At 51.8% G+C, this 16,006-nt stretch overlaps 2 protein-coding genes across 8 annotated transcripts; one reads left to right on the top strand and one right to left on the bottom strand.

The window, feature by feature from the left end:
• The first annotated feature begins 6,382 nt into the window (after nucleotides 1-6,382).
• WDR38 (WD repeat domain 38) lies at nucleotides 6,383-10,593 on the top strand. Of its 7 annotated transcripts, none has more exons than XM_043916875.1 (9): nucleotides 6,383-6,694; nucleotides 7,246-7,333; nucleotides 8,262-8,378; nucleotides 8,494-8,591; nucleotides 8,920-9,000; nucleotides 9,196-9,327; nucleotides 9,451-9,600; nucleotides 9,949-9,996; nucleotides 10,088-10,405. In XM_043916875.1, the coding sequence occupies exons 1-9, from the start codon at nucleotides 6,626-6,628 to the stop codon at nucleotides 10,160-10,162; spliced, it is 858 nt and encodes a 285-aa protein (XP_043772810.1). In that variant the 5' UTR covers nucleotides 6,383-6,625; the 3' UTR covers nucleotides 10,163-10,405. The 7 variants fall into 7 exon arrangements, with proteins under 7 accessions (XP_043772810.1, XP_043772809.1, XP_043772807.1 ...); XM_043916874.1 differs by having other exon boundaries at nucleotides 7,213-7,333; XM_043916872.1 differs by having other exon boundaries at nucleotides 9,949-10,593.
• RPL35 (ribosomal protein L35) lies at nucleotides 10,408-14,622 on the bottom strand. The gene is made up of 4 exons (XM_043916878.1): nucleotides 14,468-14,622; nucleotides 13,922-14,058; nucleotides 12,766-12,847; nucleotides 10,408-10,591 (listed from the first exon to the last, which is right to left on the bottom strand). The coding sequence occupies exons 1-4, from the start codon at nucleotides 14,468-14,470 to the stop codon at nucleotides 10,442-10,444; spliced, it is 372 nt and encodes a 123-aa protein (XP_043772813.1). The 5' UTR covers nucleotides 14,471-14,622; the 3' UTR covers nucleotides 10,408-10,441.
• Between the last annotated feature and the right edge of the window lie 1,384 nt (nucleotides 14,623-16,006).

The following is a 16,006-nucleotide window of genomic DNA, read 5'->3' as shown; positions in this document are numbered from 1 at the left end:
ATACCCATATTTTGCAGTCAGTATGTAGCTTAAAACGTTTTTAAAAATTAAAAACATTGGTTCGTGTGCTAGGAATAGAGCTGATTAGAGATGTAACAGGGCCCAGCAAAGGCGCAGAGAAGTCAGACCCAGGCTCCATGCCCCGTGCCTGCCGCATGACCTCTTCCTTCTGTCTCGGCAACATCCCTGGAGTCGTGGTGGGACCACGTGCCACCCCAAATCGGCGTAATTGCAAGCACAGGCCTCACCCGAGGAGTAACAGTGGCTGCAACACTGGGACAATGAGTGGCCGTCCTGTCTTCAGGCTAGTCCTTTTAACTGTTGTGTCCAGGATGTTTTAAGAATTAAAAAAAGGAAAGAAATGAAATACCATAAAACTGCTCTTTGGCTGGGCTGCGGCCTGGACTCCACAAGCCAGATGGGCTTGTCACGGAGCCCCTGCTAGCTACATTCCGTCCTCGTCTGGGTCTGGCATCAGGAGGGTGGTGAGTTCGAGATCTCCCTGGGGCTCGTCCCAGGGCCCCAGAGGTTTCTTCCTCTTTGTGAGAGTCACTGGAAGGTGGGAGAGGCCCAAGGGTCCTGTGGGTAAGCATCCTTGAACCTGAGAGCTTGGAATGCAGGCATGAGGTCACAGCCCACACTGGGGACAGTGGGTGGTGGTCAGGCCCCCTGAGATTCTCGGGTTCCTCCTGGCGCCTGGGTCACTTTGCTACCCAAATGGAAAAAGTCTTAAAAAAACCACACTAAAAATATTACAAAGTAAATAAATAAGACAAAGTCTCTAGGTCTAGCAAACTACCCCAAGAGAGCCCCAGTGGAAGGTGTGACTGACACTATAGAGGCCAGAAGTCAGGAAAAAGAAAGCATCATCATCCCACTTTTCTAGAAGGGGTGAGTCCCCAATCATGGGCCAGTTAGCCCATCATTAATTGCCAAGCACTTCTGGACAGATCATTTGGTAGTGCTTTGAGACGGCTCAGAAAAGCAAGTGTGACCAGAAATGCCAGTGAGGGTCACCGGGAATTCAATCAAATTGCTCTTGCCTCTCTGCTTTAAAAACAGGGTAACTACCCAATCCAGATATACCTGGGTTTCTGTAAGGCCTGACAGCTCATCACATATCTTTGGGACTATAGAGGGAAAATGTGGACTCATGATGCAATAATGCTTTAGTAACACAGCTGACCAACTCAGAGCACTTACTATACAAAAGATGCTCTCCCAAGCACTTTGCATGTATTAACACAAACACATGCAATACATGCAAAGGGTTTGCCTCAAAGCAAACCCTACAAGATGAGTATTAACCATCCTCCTTATAAATATGGGGAAAAGGAAGCACTGAGCCGTTAGGTAACTTGCCTGAGGTCACAGCAGGTAGGTTGTGAAAGCAGCAGTCTGACCCCTGAGCCCATAGGTGCATAGCTGGTTTCAAACCAACCTGGAGACCCCCCTACTGATTAACAGGGAAGGGTGGAGGTGGGGATGGAAGTCCGGATCTCATGGGGATTGACAATCAAGATGTCCTGCACTGGCTGAGGAGTGGGCACATGATGTCTGCTGGGTCAGTCACTGTCTCCAAAGACCTGGAAGCATCCAGGCTTCACCCTGAATTCTTGGCCCTGGTTCCTATCCTTTCCCTCTGATTTACCACCACCCCCAACCCTGCCACTCAGCCCCTTCTCCTATGGTCCTTTTTGGTAGTCGATGGTTCTTGTTATTTACAACCAGAGACCCTTGGTAGAGGTAGGATCACATAGGTCTCCTCTCCACTCAAATCTACCTCTAAGGAAAGCGGGTTCTCCCCCATTAGTGATGGGTGTGGATGGGTGCCAAAAAAGTGAGAATCCAGTGATAGACCACAGGGCTCTGTCCTTATCCTTATCTCGTTGACCATCACGTTCACAATTTGGACTCAGAACACAGAAGGCCTACTCATAAAGTTCGCAGCTGCCGCAGTGGCAGAATTAATGCTTTGTGCAGTGGCAGCCAGACTTACAATGCTTTCAAGACCAGACTGCTGGATGAGATCCAGAAAGATGACATTTAGCCAGCATAACGTAAGGTCTTTCGTGTTTCCGAAGAATCCATTGTGTAAGTACCAGATCAGGGAGGGAGAGTTGACTGGAGAGTAGTTCATGGGAAAAAGCTCCCACTGCAAACACAGTGAGTCACCAGATTAGTGTAGCTGTTGAAAACAAGTGACTCTAGTAAGGCAGGCTGCGTTACGAGAGTTTGAGAAAACTGGAGATGACAGTATATTTCAATTTGTCACTTGTCAGTCCCTCCAAAGAGCATGTTTCCTGTTCTGGCCTTCACACTTTAGGAGGGACAATAACAAGTATGGTGCATTCCAATACGGGTGGCCCAGGTTGTGGGGAAAGTACTGAGACTGGAGGGTGTTGATCATGCCTAGGTTATCCCCGTGTGCAAGGGAGTCCCAGAAAGGAGGTCCCAAAGGCATAACATCGGGGGACCAGCTGTGAAAATTCCAGAGATATTTTAATCAAAGCCCTTCAGGTGGCAAATAACCTAAACCACACTGGAGCTCACTCAGCCAAAAAAAAAAAGGAATGTACTCTAAGAAAACAGGTGTATTTTAGGACAAGGCAGCCTTGGGACTGGAGCTGGGAGCTGGAAAGCTGGCAGGAAGCAGGGCATCTGACTCTCCACCCTTCTCTCCTGCCTACTCTTCTGCTACAAAAGTTTTCTCTGCTTGCTGGGGCACTATCTGAAAGTTCATACTAGCCCTGACACCGCATAATCCACCAAACTGCTCAGGACCGGGGGTGATGGGGACAAGAAACGAGGGAGAAGGTGAGGAAGCCAGGAGAAGGCAGGAGAGGTGGTGGTTATTGTTTAGTCTCTAAGTTGTGTCCGACTCTGCGACCCCATAGACTACAGCCCGCCATGCTCCTCTGTCTATGGGATTTCCCAGGCAAGAATACTGAAGTGGGTTGCTACTTCCTTCTCCACGGGATCTTCCTGACCCAGGGATCAAAACTGATGTCTCCTGTATTGGCAGACAGATTCTTTACCACTGAGCCACCAGGGAAGCCAGGAGAGGTGGGCAGGGGTCAAATAGGTAGAGCCAGTTATTAAAGGATAATCCAAAGGACACCTGGGTGCCCACTGCCCAGCTTCAATCCCAGATATTACCAGGAGCAAGTACTCTTCAAGGTGACTGAGTTGCCTCCCTCCTTCTCTCCATACTTAACTCCTCTAGTGGGCTGGGAGTTACCTATTCCTGCTTTTCTTTATAGTTTCAGTATATATGGATGTGTGCCTGAGAAATGGAAGGTAGCCTTTGGTATGTTGACTTTTTTTTTTTTTCTTTTTTTTTCCTCTGTCCATAGCAGTTTTCAGGCAAGGATACTGGAGGGTATGTTGACTTTTATATGAGGGGGATCCTACTTGTAGTGCCTTCTGCCATGTTGCTTTTTTGCTGAGCGTTTTGTCAGATGACTCTTCAGGTCGTTTCCAGCCTTCCGGAACTACAACACCAACAGCACTGGATGTGTCCCTGGGAGTAGAACTGCGGAGATGCAGCCCGGGCCTATCTTCCACTCTGTTAGACAGTGCAAGGCAGATTCTCACTCACCGAGGACTTTCTAACAGCATGATGGGAGAGGTTGTCCTGCAGGATAGTGAGATCTCATTCACAGGGGGTGAGGGCTGGGTGTTGGGGCAGAGGCTCATACCCCAACCTCCTCAAACTTCATTGAAAGAGTGTCTGGTGCCAGAAATGAGCTGGGGGCTTAGGGACTGTTGAACATGGGTTTGAATCTCAGCTCTACTACCCTCCAGCTGTGTGATCTTGAGCAAGTCATTTTCCTTTCTGAAGCTCCAGTTTTCTCTTTAAAATAATTGTGTATCTACAGCAGTTTCAGAAGGAACTAAGGAGCTTGGGAAGGCAGGTACTTTGAGGAAATGAAGAGAAGTAAATCTGGTCCCAGAACCATGGGTTATTTTCAGGAGATGGAGTGAGAGTGGGGAAGCTCAGCACAGAGCCCCCTGCCCTAGGCAGTTGGGACTGAGGGAGGAGAGAACGTGGCAGGCTTTTGGAGAAGGAAGAGACAGTCAAGGGGTGGAAAATGTCCGTCAAGACTCTCCTGGAGAGGTTAGATTCTGAGTGACTCAACCCTCCTGGGCCAGTGAAATACTTCTGCTGCCACCGTAACTGTGACCCACTCATGCCCGCTCCTTTCCCATGCTGCCACAGACCACATCCTGCAGGTTCAGCCCCTGCCCAAACCCAGGGTTTGCCATACCTTCAGCCCCTGCTGAGCATGAAGCCAGACAGCTCCTGATTACAAGGTCTCCCCTACATCATGAGGTGTACCTGGGCTGTGCCCTTCAGGTGATGACTTAGGGCACTGGGAGCCTGACAAAGGGCATTCGGAGCTTTAGCCTAAAGTATTTGAAGCTAAAGTGACAAAGATGGATATCACGTTCCCCTCCCCTTCTCTGAGCACTTACTGCACACCAGGTACCCTTAACAGGTACCATGTCAGTCCTGACAAGGCAACCACTCCCATTTTACAGACGAGGAAACCAAGGCACCGAGTGACCAGTTAGCTTACCCAAGGTTACAGAGCTAGTAGTTGGCAGAACCTGGGTTTAACCCAGAATTGTGACTTTAGTGCCCCATATTTGGGGCAGGAGCTCTGACTTAGTCTGGGAGCTGGGCAAAGGAAGTCCATCCAGAGAAAGCAATGAACCCAAGGTAAGCATCAGGCCAAGAGGGTGGGAAACCCCATATGCACAGGCCCAGGGTGGGAGTGAAGATGCAGGGAAGGAGAAGGGCCCCTTGTGGATAAGTTCAGGGAGTTAGATGGGGCAGGGGGCAGCGGGGGAACAGGGGCAGAATGAAGCAGGAGAGGTGAACATGAAGCTTGGTCCAAGGGACCCAGAATTCACTGTGGGTGATTCCAACCACAGACCCCTGGGTCAAGCAGAAATGTTTTAACCCCAGCCACACTGCTACAGGCTGAGTGGCTGCGGGGTCTGGTGGACAAGGTCTATCCAGAGGACTCTGGGAGTGACAGGGTGAGCTTAGGAAGGTGTGGTTCTAGGCACTTCAGGTAAAGCAGGAGCAACAAGATGGCTGGGTCATGGGCTGCAGGGTGCCTAAGCGGAGAGGGAGGAGAGGGTCTGGGGAGTCAGCGATGGGGGAGCCGTGTTCAGGACCCAAGTCTGGAGCTGGGGCGCGGCGGGGGCAGAGGTGGCCCTATAGGACCAGATGGGTCCCTGGGGAGCCAGTTCACTGAACTGGGTCCTTTGGGAGTTAGAGTGGGGGTGGGGTAGCCTCAAAGCCACCATTGTCGCCCCCTTGTCCGCCTGACTGTCTAGGACCTAAAATAGAGCAGAACAGCAGATCTCCGTGAGAAGAATTTCTGGCAAAGAGGTCTGGGGGGAGGGGTGTGAATCACCACTGGGAACACTTCACTTGAGTTTGAAACTCTCAAAGCCCAGCTGCCCCAGCCCCACTCTCAGGGAGCCTGGAATCCACTGGAAAGTGGGAGAGTGGGATATCTTAGTCCCACCCCTGCATAATGGTGGGGAGAGGGCTGGGTTCTGCCCCCAACTCTGCCATGGAAATGCTGGATGACTGGGCCAAGTCTGTCCCCCCAGGGTCAGTTTCCCAGATGTACCAGGAGTCAGATACTTCATCTGCTGTGAGGCCCCTGGAGTTCATGGCAGGTGGTCCTAATATAGGCCTCAGGGTCAGAGAGACATAGGATGAGGTCCCAATCCCTTTCCTATTGACTGAGTGACCTTGAGCAAGTCCCCCCACCTCCTGGAGCCTCGGTTTCCTCATCTGAAAAATGCACACTGACACCAAGCCCTGTTCTTTCTGGTTTCAGCTGACCTATCCACCAAGGATCTTGACAACTCCTGGGGTCTTCCTCCACGTCCTCAGATGGAACACTTCGTGCTACTGGGAATGTTATCAGCGACTTCACTTTTTAACGTCCTGTGCTTTGCGTACTGTCTCTGGCTCTCCACATCCTGGAGGGCCGAGATGAATATCTAAATATCACATCATTTCCAGCGGTTCCATGGGAGCACTTCCGCCCCGGTACTGGCCACTCCTGAAGGAAAGGGGTCTTTGGTCCTGGGTAGGCCCTCATGGGCACCTATCTTATGTCATGCCTGGATCCCTGCGGGGCAGGGATGGAACTCCCCATTGGACAGACGGGGAAACAGGAACCTCTCCAAGAGGCTTGTGGGCCCTTAGCGCTGTGCCTGGATTCGGTGCAGCCACAGAGGCTGACGCGGTATGTGGTGCTGGCGTGCCCTCTAGCGGCCGCCGGGCGCCACCCCGCCCCGCGGCCAGAGCTGCCCAAGGTCCGACTGCCCGCAGTCCGGGCAGGCAAGTTCCTTGTTGGAGCCATCCGCGGTCCAGCCTGCTGCTGTCCCACTTCCCCCGGGCTGAGAACAGTCTCTCCCGGACTCCCTTCTCATGGCTTCCCAGAGACCCTAAAGCGGCTGCGCGCCCCGCCCCGATTGCCATGGAGACCGCTTGTACACAGTTTCCCCCTTCCCATCCACCTTGTCCTAGGTCAGGCCGGACCAGCGCCCGCCTAGGAGGGAGCCCGCTGGGGCGGGCGGCCGCGGGCCCATGAACAGCGGGCCCCGAGGGAAGCTGGCCGTGGGGAGAGTGAAATTCTTCGGCCGGCACCGCGGGGAGGTGAGGTTCTCTCGAGCTCTCCCCAGACAGACCTTGGGCTTCTTGGCTTTCGAGTAGTTTCTGGTTCTGCGTGGTGGGAGATCGAGTGTTTCCTGAGCTCCAGTTACAGAATGGCGTCTAAAATTCTAAGCTGTGGTTCCAGAGAGGGTTCAAACTCCTGGCTGATTCCAGTGTTCTCTGGACTCTGGCTTAAGAGGGAACTCAGGGCATACAGCAGATTTTAAACTAGTTCTGGGCTCCAGTTCTAAAACGGGATCTTGGCTTCTAAAGAAGGCTAAAAAAAAAAGACGGCTAGCTCTGAGCCTCAGGCTCTGGTTTTACAAGACAGCAGAGAAGGCTCCAAGCTCTTGACTCTACTGCAGAGTGGTTCCTGGGTTCTGGTTGTTGAGAGTCCTGAAGTCCAAGCTCCGACCCCAGGCTCTTGGGGCAGTGTTTAGGGCAGGCTTAGGAGTCTGGAGTTAGGCATGAGCAGAAAGTGTTTCTTGCCCCGGGATAGGCCTTTTGTACTTTCCTTCCAGGTCAACTCTTCTGCTTTCTCTCCCGATGGCCAGAGGCTGCTCACGGCCTCTGAGGACGGCTGTGTATATGGCTGGGAGACCCAGAGTGGGAGGCTGCTGTGGAGACTGGGTGGCCACAAAGGTGAGGCTCTTCAGCCCAGATGGGGAGACTGAGGCCCATGGACCTGTTTCGGCATTTCACAGAGTCTACCAGCATTTGAGCTGGGCATCCCAGCAAGATAGCGCCGGTAGGGCTGGGGCAGGAGGGCAAGGAGATGGGACCTGGTCCCTTGGGTCCTGAGCCTGACTCTGACAGACCTAGACTCAAATTCTACCACATAAATCTAGGTAATACTACATTTATCACTTTAAAGTGTACAGTTCAGTAGCCTTATGTTCCCTTTGTTGTGCAACTGGTCTCCAGAACTCTCATCTTGCAAAACTGCAACTCTGTACCCCTTGAACACATTCCTCCCTTCCTCAGCCCCTGGCAACCACTGTTCTGCCCTGTCCCCAGTTTGACTAAGTGGAATCATATAGTATTTCTTTTGCTGACTGACTTCACTTGGCATAATGTCCTTCAGATTCATCTATTTACCCACTTTTTTGACTGTGATTGAAGTCAATCTTGTCACCTCTGTGCCTCTTATTTCTTTAAAATTAGGGTAATAGTTGCTATCCTATAGGATGAGATAATGCAAGCAAAGTGCCTGGCTCCCAGTAAGAACTCAGTAAATGTAAATTATAATCAAGAAGACAAGGAAAATCTGATAGTTATAGGGCAAATTGGTTCATGTTATAATAGGCAAAGTCCAGGGGCTGGGGAGCCCAAACAGGATAATGTAGAACCTAGGCTGGGCTGAAAGGAGTTTCTGGGAGGTGCTTTTGCTTTATTCATCTTCCAAAGGCATGGAAGCCCAGGAATTTTCCAGCTGGCTGGAGGATAAGGGTTAGAAGGGAGTGAGAAGGGAGGTAGGCAATGCAACTGAAAAAATCAGCAGGGGTTTAGACTGCAAGGGCCAGACGTGGATGGTAGCGCCCTGTTCCTTGACCACGGCCGCCTGCCCCAGGCCCCGTGAGGTTCTGCCGCTTCTCCCCTGATGGCCGCCTCTTTGCCAGCACCTCCTGTGACCGCACCGTCCGCCTGTGGGACGCCGCAGATGCCAAGTGTCTGCAGGTCCTAAAGGGTAAGTGGGCTGGCGGGGGGACTGGGAGCCAAGCAGCCAGGCGTGGGTTCCCTTTCAGACCGTGCCGACTCCTGTGCCACCTCACCTCTCCTCGACACTTGGCGGGTATCTACAGGTCACCAGCGGAGTGTGGAGACCGTCAGCTTCAGCCATGACTCAAAGCAGCTGGCCTCGGGTGGCTGGGACAAGAGGGTGATGCTTTGGGAGGTGCAGGTATGTGGAGGGGCAGCCAGTGAGGCCTGGGATCCCAAGAGGCCCTCCACACTGGTCACACTTTCCCAACCGGGAAAGGTTGTTCCATCTTCGCCACTGCCCATGCGCACACCTGGTGTTCCACTCCCTTGCATCTAGCTGTAGCCACCTCCCACCCACCCTTGTACCCCAACCCCTCTGCCATGAACTCCCCCCTCCTCTTCTGTCAAGGCCCTGGAAGACTCCCCAACCCCTACGCGGCATGAAACTAGCCAGGCGGGCCCGCATGGAGGGCCCGGGGTCTGACCCATCCGAGGTGCTCTCCAAAACTCAGGGCTCTCCCCTCCAGTCAGGCCAGGTGCTCCGTCACTTCGTGGGACACCGAGACTCCGTCCAGAGCAGTGACTTCGCACCCAGCTCAGACTGCCTGGTGAGCCATCTCTGCCCTGGCCCCAACAAGATGAGGCAACTGGGAGCTCACACTTTGCCCACTTGGGCCAGAGTGGTTAAAATCCCGCACCTTGACTTAGCTCTTCTGAGTCTGTCCCCTCTGAGCTGGTACCTGCTTCCTGTGGGCATAGCCAGCTGAGGAAGCAGGCTCCATGCTCAGGGCAGCTGTCTGCAGGCCACTGGCTCCTGGGATTCTACCATCCGCATGTGGGACCTCCGGGCAGGGACCCCTGGGATCTTCCACCAGAAGCTGGAGGGTCACAGAGGCAACATCAGCTGCCTGTGCTACTCACCATCTGGCCTACTGGTGAGCTGGGCTGCCTAGGTTCCGGGGTGGCTGCCAACTGCAACTCTCCGAGGGTCACGGGCTACTTGGGGGACAGAGAATGCAGTCCCCAAACCTATATGCTCAGAGCTGTCTGCTGTCCAGGCATCTGGCTCCTGGGACAAGACCATTCACATCTGGAAGCCCTCAACCCGAAGCGTGCTCATCCAGCTCAAGGGCCACATCACCTGGGTGAAGAGCATAGCTTTCTCCCCTGATGGGCAGCAGCTGGCCAGCGCTGGCTACTCCCACATGGTAACCTCCTCCAGGCCTGCCTTCCTGCCAACTCCTACCCCCAAATCCCCCCTCCCAGAGCCCTCAGCAGGTCCAGAAATGTCCACTTCCCTATCTGCCCTCAGTAGAAGGCTACCAGGGGTAGAACCCAGATACCAACCACTTCTGAACCTAATGCCTGGCACTCATGTCTGCACTGGCCCAAATAGAGCTGCTGACATTTCTGACTCAACTTCAGGGCAAAGAAAATACTGCACTGAATGTCTGCGTATTATGCAGCCCTTGTTAAACACACCTCACAGACAACAAAATTTTGTCAAAAGACACCAGCCTATAAGACTTCCCTACCCTTCACCTTTTTATTTCCAGGTCAAAGTCTGGGACTGCAATACAGGAAAGTGCACTGAGACTCTGAAGGTAAGGTCCGTGGCCGAAGCAAACAAGGGTGCAGTGGAAGGTCCGCTGGGGAGGCCTGCACCCCCAGAGCCCAATACTATGCTTTTGGCAGGGAGTTCTGAATGTGGCCCATGCCTGTGCCTTTATGCCAGACGGGAAACTCTTAGTGTCTGGAGCTGTTGATTAGACAAAATGTCAAGTCCACCACAGATCACCTTGAGTTGCTCAAACAGAACATCACCATCTACAGCTCTCACACGTCCCACCCCTGCCTCTCCATGCCCAGGGGCACAGGCCCAAAATGACCTTAATAAAGCACCCAACAGATCCCTATGGCCAGGGCAGCAAGTGTGCTGGAGTCCTTCGGGCACCTGCTAACCGCAGCCACCTCCCCAACAACTGAAGCCCCTATAAACACAAAGCAACGCCAGCCAGTGGTCTGTCTGTTTTATTGACAGCTGGAAGCTCAGGCCTTGACTGCGTACTTCCGGAGGGGGTACAGCCGCTCCTTCCGCTGCTGCTTCTTGGTCTTCAGGTTTTCTTCATGCTTGTTGAGCCGGCGGCGCATAGCACGTGTTTTCTTGGGCCGCAGATCCAGGGGCTTGTACTTCTTGCCCTGGGTGAGGGGAAGCAAGGGGAACCTGAGGACCAGGGTTTGGGAGCTACTGCAATACCTCAGGAAGCCCCAGAAGTTGGAACTGAGGTGTCAGGAAGTAACTTGAGGGAAGTGTGTGTCGCGGAGATGTCTGCTGTGGTGACAGTAACACTGAACACATGCATCTAAGGAGATCTGGCTTGGCCAAGGCCATCCTGCTACGAGGGGCAAAGTTCCCTACCTTGGCTCCTGTGTTCAGCCCTGTAACAGGAGATGGATCATCTCTCCATCTCTGCTCTCACTCCACTTCCTCCCCTGTCAGTCTAGGCTAAGGCAGCTCTGATGGTCCCCTTTGTTCTGCAAAGGCCCCCTGGGGCTTCTTCCATTTGAAGCCCTGCTGTGGGTGCTGGCTTAGCCACAAATGAGACCTGCTCCCTGCTCAAGGAGTTCCCAGCCCACCAAAAAACAAGTGGTGCATAGCTGGGGAGGAGAAAAGAGATTGAGGAAGGTTTCACTCATGACTGACAACAGCCTCGAAAGCGAGAAACCTGAGCGGGCATGAAAAGTCCTGGAGAGTGACAGCTCAGGCTGGGAAGTGCCAACAGCCTGGAAGGGTAGGCACAGGGCAGGCGGGTGTGAGTTAATGGGGTTCAGGACATGGACAGCCTTGGTGCGGAGAACTGCAGGGAAAAAGCTACCCAAGAGATGAGGGCAAGCTCTGGGGGGGAACCTGAAAGTCTGCCCATCCACACCCCTCATAACCAGCTGATACAGGTCAGGGCTTCCTGCTTTCAATCTGCTAAGCACCTAGAGCTCTGATGTCCAAGAAAGTAGCCATAGCCACACACGCTGTTTACATCCTCCAGTCACTATAACCATGTAACAGCAACAGGGGGCCAGAGATAAAATTTATCAAAAAGTGCTGATACAGAGACCTCATCTCTACCTCCTGGAGCCCTGCCTGGCTGTATGGTGGAGTGTACTCACTGGATGGTCATGGAGGCAGTTCTTCCAGGCTATACCTCTACAAGGTTCACTCAGAGCCTGATAAACGTTCCAGACCCAATTCTCAGAAAAACCCCCACACATAAATGTACACATGTCCGGGGATGGCAGCAAGCCCAGCACACAGTGGCGACTTTGACATGTCAAACCCTCCAGTCATTCAAACACTAACTGGGTGTTGATGTGAAGCCATTTTGCAGTCAAAGCCCCCTAATCAGTAATCTTCAAGAGATTATAGAGTAATCTGGGTGGGCCTGCTTTAATCAGCTGAAAGGCCTTAAAGGCAAGGATGTGGCTTTCTCCAAGAAATCCCACCTGAGGGCAGCAGCTTCAACCAAATCTTTAGCTCCGCTTGCTCAGGATCCTCTCTTGGGGACAGAGGGCACCTCCTCCACAAACAAACAAGTCATTCCCTTGTAGTAAACCAAATGTGTGCATGAAGTGAAAGTCGCTCAGTTGTGTCTGAATCTTTGCGACCCCATGGACTATACAGTTCATGGAATTCTCCAGGCCAGAATACTGGAGTGGGTAGGCTGTCCCTTCTCCAGGGGATCTTCCCAACCCAGGGATTGAACCCAGGTCTCCTGCATTGCAGGCGGATTCTTTACTGAGCTATCAGGGAAGTCATGTGTGCCTACACATTCTATAAAATCTCCCACTGGTTCAGTTTCATAGCTTAATACTAGTTTTAGGCACAACACCCAGAACACAGTTGTTAAAAACTCCAGGCTGTGAGAGGCAGGCACCTGTTGTAATCTCCCGGAAGCAATCAATCCACCCCCACCCTATGGGTTGGAATCTAAGCCCAATCACTCGTTTATTGCATGTCAGTGATGCCAGACAACCTAATCCAAGTCTTGAGGTCCTCATTTGAAAAATGAGAATGCCAGATGCTTGGTGGTGACCGACACACCAAGACAATTAAAACATTTAAACAGTCAATCCTCATAGACTTCCCAAACTCACCCAGCTGGTGAGGTTTTATTCAAAATCCAACTCTATCCAGACTCCCACATCTTTGATTCCTTGACAGCTGCAGCCGCATGCAGTCTGCATGCCACATACTAGAAGGCTCTAGAAAGCCCAGTTCCAAATACCCCGGCTGGAGCTCACCATACCACCCTTCGGGCCTAGGGAAAGCTGGAATTTTGCTCCCTGTAGCCCAGCACCGTTATCCCTTCTCCACTAACCTTATAGAATTTCCTGAGGTTCTCTTTCTGAGTCTGGTTAATGACGGTCAGTACACGGGCGATGGATTTACGAACCACTCGGCTACAAAACAAGAGACAATCAGTGAAGATGATAACACACACAGCACTCTCCAAGTTATCTATTTCAGGGCCTGACCCAGATGTTACAGGGCAGGGGCATTCCCCATCAGCTCACCCACATTCACCCAGGAGGTGCCTAACCCAGCCCAGGAGGGTGTTCTGGAGGCAATACATGAGCATCCCAGGAGAGGGGACATGAAGCAGCTGGCACAAACAGTGTCTTCGAAGAGCTGTGAAGTGTTCAGTGAAGCTTAATGAGGGGAAGTGAAGGGCAGCCAGGAAAGACCTTTTATCCCTGGCCATATATCCTAAGGGCTACTAAGAAGACCTAAGCAATGTGGATCTGAATAAGCTCACTGGAGGGAACCATGCCACAAACTGGACCACTGGGAGGGGACAAGGCTGAAGACAAGAAAAAGCTGGGGATAAGTGAAACATGTCCTCATGCTGAAAGAGGGCTGATCAGTAAATGGCTGGTAAACATGCTCTTGATTCAGCATGCACCACCATGAGAAAATTACTGGGGGCCCATTTTATAGGAGAGGGGAAAGACATGGGTGGTGTGCCAATCTGCCCATCAGGTAGAATGTGGCAGAAGTGTAATTTATGCCCTGGCTGACTAACTCCAAACTTATATTCCTTTCTCAAGTTTTGATTCTTGCCCCCCCCCCAATACATCAGTAACTTACACTACAACCAAAACAAGGGGTGCAAAGGATCCCTCAACCAAGCGAAAGAGGCTGAGGAAAAACATCAAGTGCTGGTGGGAGATAAAGGAATGGGATCAATTAGACATTCAAAGGAAGCATTAAAACGGGACTTCGGGGGCACTTTATTCTTCCTCTAGACAGTGAAGCCGTTACTCTAGGAAAAAGGACCACAGGTCAAAAGCAGGTTAAAGGCACGGGTCACCAGAGCCTCGGCGTGAGAAAGAGGAACCTAAGAGGCTGAATAGAAATGGCGCCACATTCTGACCCACGGAGCCATGGAAAGGGCAGTTAAATGGACAACTCCTTAAGCCAGCTTCGAAAGTCCCCTACGTGTGTCCCCGTACTCTGGCCGTCAGTTCACTTACATCTTGGAGAGTTTGGAAGCCGCGCCGCCTGTCACTTTAGCCACGCGCAGCTGAGACAGTTCCACCTTCAGGTCCTCCAGCTGTTTCAGCAGCTCCTCCTTCTTCTTGCCGCGAAGGTCTCGAGCCTTAATCTTGGCCTGCCCCACAGAAAGGGTCTGGGTCAAACACCTCCTCTCCACCTGCGTCGTGGTCCGCCCCTCGGAGCCGAGCGCCTTGCCCTGGGCCAAGAGGGCTCCGGAGACCCAGAACTACCCGCCTCGGGCAGGGCAACCCAGACCCCAGCAGACGCGCCCTCGCCCAGTCCTGCTGCAAGGCTGGGCCCCTATTGCCATTCCGCAGACGGAAAGACGGAGGCCCCGGGAGCCCGCGCATACCTCTCGGGGCCCGGGCCTGAGGTGGGGAGAAGACTGAGGTGGCACTAGGCCACTTCGCAACGCGTCCCACAGGTCAGGCTGGCAGATGGGTTCTCAGGTCTCGCCACGGGCCCTCCATCCCAGCCCCTGAGCCCCACAGTACACGGATGGCTTCCGATTTTCCCGCACTCACCATGGCTGTATAGTCCACCTCCGCTGCCTTCACGGAGGGAAAGAGGAAGAGGCGGGGCTGACCCCCACAACTACTGCCGGGTGGCGGTGGGCGTGGTCAATAGAGCGGCGGCGGGGAAGTCCTGGCTCCGCCCCTACTATCTCGCGCGGGCCCAACCTCCCCACCACCCTCCTCGAGGAGCGCTTTGGTACCGCCCACTCAGCCTCCGCCCCGCCCTAGGAGGCAGAGTCCCGCCCCGAGGAGCCGGAGTCCCGCCCTGCAATGAGCCTGTCTCCGTCTCGCTGAAAATTACTTTGTTGTAGTTCAGTCGCAAAGTCCTATGCGACTCTTTGCCACCCCATGAAGTGCAGTTACGCCACTCTTCCTATCCAACCATCTCATCCTCTGTCATCCCCTTCTCCTCCTACCCTCAACCTTTCCCAGCATCAGAGCCATTTCCAGTGAGTCGGCTCTTCGCATCAGGTGGCCAAATATTGTAGCTTCGGCTTCAGCATCAGTCCTTCCAATGAATATTCATTGTTGATTTCCTTTAGGATTGATTGGTTTGATCTTCTTGCTGTCCAACGGACTCTCGGGAATCTTCTCCAGCACAATTTAAAAGCATCAATTCTTCGGTGTTCAGCCGTCTTTATGGTCCAACCCTCACATCCATACATGACTACTGGAAAAACCACAGCTTTGACTATTTGGTCATTTGTCAGCAAAGTGAGTGCTCTGCTTTTTAATACGTTGTCTATGTTTGTCTTGGCTTTCCTTCCAAGGAGCAAGCATCTTTTAATTTCATAGCTGCAGTCACCATCCGCAGTGATTTTGGAGCCCAAGAAAATAAAGTCTGTCACTACTTCCACTTTTTCCCCATCTATTTGCCATGAAGTGATGGTACTGGATGACGTGATCTTAGTTTTTTGATTGTTGAATTTTAAGCAAGCCTTTTCACTCTCCTCTTTCACTGTCATCATACAGGCTCTTTAGCTCCTCTTCACTTTCTGCCATTAGAGTGATATGATCTTCATATCTGAGATTGTTGATGTTTCTCCTGAAAAATTACTTAGATTTGGTCTAGTTCCCGCAGGGCAGTGGGGAAATTTCTCCGTGGGGCGAGAGGCAACCTATTTGACTAGTAAGACTGGAATTCATCCACTCATTTATTCATTTGTTTATTCATTCATTTGTTCATTCATTCATTTGGTACACTTTTTAATTTACTAAAAGCATTGTTTTTATATTACTTGGCCCCACCACAATTTGTATTTGTCATTAACACCATAAAAATAAAGCATTTTTCTCTAATGTTAAACATACATCTGAATTTATAATAGCATTAACAATCATGTTCCCTTCAACAGAATGAACTTCTAAAAGCTTCATTTTAATACCATGGAGCAGATGAAAAAACACACATACTATTGGAATTAAGTGACTTCTGTTTGAAGACTCTCATGGCATTAATATGAATCCATCTTTATTTAACTGTTTATGAATTTCCTCCAATACTGGCTGAAGATATCAACAGCTATTATTTCACTATTCATAAATAAA

Source organism: Cervus elaphus, chromosome 11, assembly GCF_910594005.1.
Source record: "Cervus elaphus chromosome 11, mCerEla1.1, whole genome shotgun sequence".
NCBI classification, from domain to species: Eukaryota; Metazoa; Chordata; class Mammalia; order Artiodactyla; family Cervidae; genus Cervus; species Cervus elaphus.
This window is presented reverse-complemented; position numbering and strand designations above follow the sequence as displayed.

Bases quoted from the DNA above. Each gene is read 5' to 3' on its own strand.
- WDR38 (XM_043916871.1), top strand. From the start codon at position 6,626: ATGAACAGCGGGCCCCGAGGGAAGCTGGCCGTGGGGAGAGTGAAATTC. The intron at 7,334-8,261 runs GTGAGGCTCTTC...CGCCTGCCCCAG, and splicing joins GAGACTGGGTGGCCACAAAG to GCCCCGTGAGGTTCTGCCGC. The intron at 9,601-9,948 runs GTAACCTCCTCC...TTTTATTTCCAG, and splicing joins GCGCTGGCTACTCCCACATG to GTCAAAGTCTGGGACTGCAA.
- RPL35 (XM_043916878.1), bottom strand. The intron at 12,848-13,921 runs GTAAGTGAACTG...CTTGTTTTGTAG, and splicing joins GCTTCCAAACTCTCCAAGAT to CCGAGTGGTTCGTAAATCCA. The intron at 10,592-12,765 runs GTTAGTGGAGAA...CCCCTCACCCAG, and splicing joins ACCTCAGGAAATTCTATAAG to GGCAAGAAGTACAAGCCCCT.